At 39.4% G+C, this 5,206-nt stretch overlaps 2 protein-coding genes across 2 annotated transcripts; both read left to right on the top strand.

Moving 5' to 3' along the window:
- Window positions 1–10: 10 nt before the first annotated feature.
- Window positions 11–1,114, top strand: POSPLADRAFT_1134999 (hypothetical protein; the record flags this gene model as incomplete). Its single annotated transcript, XM_024484533.1, has 7 exons — window positions 11–132; window positions 275–362; window positions 478–537; window positions 623–631; window positions 698–766; window positions 904–978; window positions 1,085–1,114. Coding segments are annotated over 7 exons (453 nt in total), but the record flags the coding sequence as incomplete, so codon positions are not given.
- Window positions 1,115–4,801: 3,687 nt separating this feature from the next.
- Window positions 4,802–5,013, top strand: POSPLADRAFT_1053544 (hypothetical protein; the record flags this gene model as incomplete). Its single annotated transcript, XM_024480418.1, has 2 exons — window positions 4,802–4,856; window positions 4,913–5,013. 2 exons carry the CDS (start codon window positions 4,802–4,804, stop codon window positions 5,011–5,013), a joined length of 156 nt encoding a protein of 51 aa, XP_024341533.1.
- Window positions 5,014–5,206: the final 193 nt, after the last annotated feature.

Below are 5,206 nucleotides of genomic sequence, written 5' to 3' on the forward strand. Positions count from 1 at the left end.
CCCTCTGTAGGCTTTGGCTCTGGCGCAGGGTGTTCAGGGATATCTTTTTATGTTTGACTTGGACCAGCAACTGGTCAAGGGAGACGGGAGCTGGGGGAAACAGGACAAGAATGCTGCAAGGCTAATCAAGATGTGAGATTGCTCTGAGGGCCAAGTGGATGCTGAGCCCTTCTGATTGCCTTGTAATGTGGGTAATCTTGATTGATTGACCTTGGTGTCCGATTAGGGCATAGTTGTTGATCGCAGGCAAAGATCAGAGTCGAGGGTCCGCCAGTAAGGTAGACATTGATGAGGTCCTGAGAGTCGAAGGTATGGATGAGGTCTTCACAGGCAGCCACAATGGATGGGGGGAGGAAGAGGAGGTGTGCATACTACAAAAGGCCATGCTAGACTAGCTTACACCTACAGCATCCGAGATAACACTGAGGTCCGCAGTTCATGTAGGGCCCAATACTGCTTTTGATTATTATGCAGCAGGAACCAAGGCTACATGTCCATGAGAACAAATACCGCCCACTGAAGTGCGGGTACCAAAGAGTTCGTTCCTCTAGTGGTGGCAATGTATGGTAGGCTATCTATGTATTGTAATGTATTGTAAAAGTGCACACCACCTGACCTATAGGAAGTGAAGGTGAGTGTGGGTGTTCTGATGAACACCGGCAGCAGTAAGGAGTTTTGACCTAATGTCACAACTTAGTGTCAAGTGACAGGGAGAATACAAACAAAGGGCGCTGGGGGCGTTCAACTGGGTCTTACCAAAGTGATGGTGAGCAGGGCTTATACCTAAGGCTAGGGACAAGTAAGTTAGTATTGAAAAGGTAAGTAAGTACAGGAGCTTACTGACCTAGGGACAAGAGGTTGAAACTGAGGTCCCTAGGGCAGCAGAGGCTGGCTTATATACAGAGGGAGATAAAGGCAGGCTATGCACATTGGTTCATGTGCAGCTGGTGCAGCATGCTGATGCGGCCCTGGGGGCTGGTGAGTCAAAGAGGCTGTGTCAGCGGAGCCCAAGCTGTGTCGTGCACTGCCGCCCATCTGATCTAATCGTACAGTAGATAGTAATGCATCTATGTCAGACATATAGTACAGAGGTTGCGGGTTCGAGCCTGCATAAAGGAAAAATTAAAAGACAGCTAGATGTCATATCAAGTCGTGACATTAAGCTCAATTAGGCAGGTGCTTATATAATCTTTGTAGTACGCTTGCTACTGAGCACTTATAACACTGAATATTGAGCAAATGCTTATATTATATCTGTTACACTTATACTTCTTAACATTAAGCCTCATTATGTGTTATGATGTTAACACTCAAGTTACAGTAGCTTTATACAAGGCATGTGACTATTATACATCACTAGAATACATGTATGATAAATTGAGAGGGTTTGACTAACATTTCAAGTGTTTTAGTCACAAAAATAAGTGTATGCACACCACATTCAAATTTTATTATGTGTTTTGTGGCTTAACCATTCAAGTATAGACTTTCAAACCAATTCTGCCATAGATTTGACTTGATGGACTACAAATTTGATTTCTACCATATAAGGCTATTTCTATTTCTGCATTTATAGGCAGTAAACTTGTATATCAAAGGTAGTGCTTAGCAAAAGCATTGCTATAGTAATTGTAGAATCAACATAGCAAGTACTACTATTGATAATTTCTCCAGTTGTATTGCTACATGCAAGAACATTCTGTTATAATAGTGCATCTGACTTAAATAGGGCATTTGAACCCATCTTGTAATTGAAATAACAGTCCCATGATTTGTTTTCCCTTCAAAGTAGCATGAGAAAGTAATATACATACCATATACAAGCCATATACCAGCATCAAGTCAGATATGGCATCTAAAAGCCTCTAGCAATACCGCATTTTCTGTGTAGTTGAGCTATAAGGATTATAACACTAGTAACATTGTAATTGAAATGGAAAGGGTAGAATTTGTCCCCCTCATATGTAACTTTACACATACCTTGGCTACACTATAAGGATGGCACATACCAGGTTTGAGCCAAATCTATCTGCAGGTGCAGGAGCTATCTACAAAAGAGTGCAGGAGCTCAAGAGAGGCCTGCAGTTTTGGCATTCTGACATCCTGAAGTGGAGTTCAAAAAACATGTTGATGGCCACAAGACAAATGAGAATCGACATGTTTGTTGAACTTTAAAGGGAGTCCACTCTAATGATCATAAGAAAGTGTCCTGACAATGTTACATAGTCATTGTAATCACCATTGAAACCAAATTAATGATTATTAGAACCTGCTCTATTGATTATAAGACCCACTCTAACAACTATTGGAAGCAATACAAACAATCATAAGAACCCACTCTAATAATCATTAGAAGGCACTATAACGACTCACTCCAATCACTATAAGCACATATTATATTCATCATAACAACCCACTTTAATGACCCCACACATGTGTCTATATTGACCATTAGAAGTAAGTGTATTGGTTATATCAACTCAGTCTAATGACTATAAAAATGTATCATCACCATCATATTAACCCACTTTAAGTATCATTGTATTGATCATAATAATCTACTTCAATGACTACAAAAAAGTGGCCCAATAACCCTACAAAACCATTATAATATGGTAACAAAGCACTTTAAGCATCATAACAACTTACTCTAATACCCATAAGAATGTATTGTATTGGATATAAGAACCTGCTCCAATAACCATGAAAATGTATTCCAAATATGTTACAAAGTTACTGTAATTACCATTGGGACCTATTCAATGACCATTGTAATCCGCTCTAATGGCCATAAGGGTTTATCATACTTACTGTATTCAATGAGGATAAGACTCCACTCTATTGGCCATAAGCATCTGCTCTATTGACCATAGAAAGATGCTTATACAGCATAAAAAACCAATCTAACAGTGGCCTGTGGCAAGGCCAGCCACCTGGAGTTTGAATCCCGACATCCCGGCCTCTTATGACTTATATAATATCCTCCTATGGCTAATACAAACCCTTATTATAATCATTAGAGTACCTTGTTATCTTCATTATAATGGCTTTGTAGGGGCATAAACAGCTTTTGAGGGTTATTAGAGTGGATGCTTATAATTATTAGAGTACTTTGTTATGTTATCATAATTAGGGTGGCTTTATATAGTCAATACCAGAATTGCTTATACTTATTACAATGAAATCAATGACACAACTTTGTATAATGGCTGTTACCCTTGTCACAGCAGAGTTTGTTTGATTCACAAGCTATCAAAGAGTAACAAGACATGTTCCATAAAAGGAAATTACCTTATATGGTAAAGACCAAAGTGGTAAAGGATCATTTCCTGAGTATGGGCTAATTTGTTCCAGCACTTTTACTTACTTAGTTAAGCCTTAAAATGCAAAATACTGATTTGAACACAGTGCGTAAAGCAAATTTGATGAAAAAAAAATGAACAATTGACTCCCCTATGGATCCAGTTTTTATTCTTCATACAAAACATAATTTGAAGGCAATACAATGCACCAACAGTCCAATTATAAACTGTTTTCAAACCTAAAGCCAATAAAATGCAGTAACTTCCATATGTTATACTATCAATGGACACAATATCAATGGTTGATATTCAATATAATTCTATGATAAGCTCAAATTTTTGATAAGATCATTTAGCTTTATTCAAAAACCATATATTGTGCTACTAGTTATAATTATTATATATAAGCAAGCTTGAAACACCTGGTTTTTCAGAAATTGGCCTGCCAGTGTTGGCCCACTCTCCCCAAGTATACTAACAATGTCAACCTCTCGGCATATGCACCACGGGCCTTTTTTGTGACATTAGACTCCATGTTTAACTATTCCACTACAGCTGCTTTGCATTTGCACCTGGCATTTATTTATCAAGACATAAGATCAAAAATGGGACCAGCAACAATGGTACTTACTGCCAGTGGACTGTGACTCGCTCAGGGTACAACTCAAGCTGGTGGTGACCAATGGTTGCATCTGGAGGATGGGAGATACATTTGCCAAGTATGATAATGAGCAAAGAACCGATATGGCAATTATATGCAAAACAAAACAAAGCTCACCGAGAGGGTTTTCCAGGAAATATTGTGAAGGTAACATAGGGATATTTTCAGTGCTATGCTTATCCTTTATGTGTTTGACCATCAACTTTCAAGACGAGTACATATTTTTGCACTTTGGACACTTGTGTTGATCAGTCACATTCCATCAGATGCTAACAATTTTTCTGATTGTGGACTGGTAGTAAAGGATTTCCAAGTTCTCCTTCAGGTTTTGCTTGTAGACTTTAGGCGCATCTATATTATTGATTGTAGCAGTACTGGGCATGTTGGCAACTAAACAGCTGAGGGTTGCAATTGAAAAGGGAAACCCAGCTGACTATTTGACATATTCATGAATGTATTTGCTGTGGCTTTCTGCAATCACCCAAGCAGTCATTGTTGAACTTGACAATCAGACCAGACCAAAATGTGAAAAGATTGACACCGCTCATGAACATTCAACAGGGTTATCCAGAGCCAAGAGGCATCCCTGTTGGATGTCTCACAACCATGTTTCAGAACAGAAACAAGATGAATGTAAGCAATATAGGGTTCAATCACGGCTGGATTTGACAAACGGCAAACATTTAGAAGTGTCACATTAAGGACTCACTGTTATGCTGATTGTGCCAAGCAGCTGGTTGCCTACACATTGATTGTATTGTGCATTGGGATGTTGGCCACATTGTGCTCATGAATGGTCTAGTTGGCTGATGTTCAAATGGAGGAAGAAACTCCAAACATGAAACTGGAGCAAGAACAAATTGGGTTAACCCACATTGATCATGCTAGCAGTAGTGGGGATTATAGTGTGAGGTGGATTGTTGATCATACTGATATCTTCACATTTCAGCATCTGCCAGCCAGACCCATAATGGTAAACAGCTGCATTTACGCCATGCCTCCAAACTGGTCCATTTAGACAAGGCACTTGTTGGCTTTTTCTTTCTCTAATGATGACATCAGGCTCAAGTGAGATATGCTCCTGCTGGCCTTTGTGTGTTCCTAACCTTTGTTCCTTCATTTCACACTCCAGATGTGGGTAACAGCATCACATTCCCTGACAGTGAGTGGGTGAGCAATAAGGAATCTACAAGCTGGAATTGGCATGTGGAATATAATTATGCCATCAATCTGGGATCAACAG

The sequence above is a fragment of the Postia placenta genome (genome assembly GCF_002117355.1).
Source record: "Postia placenta MAD-698-R-SB12 unplaced genomic scaffold POSPLAscaffold_3, whole genome shotgun sequence".
NCBI lineage: Eukaryota > Fungi > Basidiomycota > Agaricomycetes > Polyporales > Adustoporiaceae > Rhodonia > Rhodonia placenta.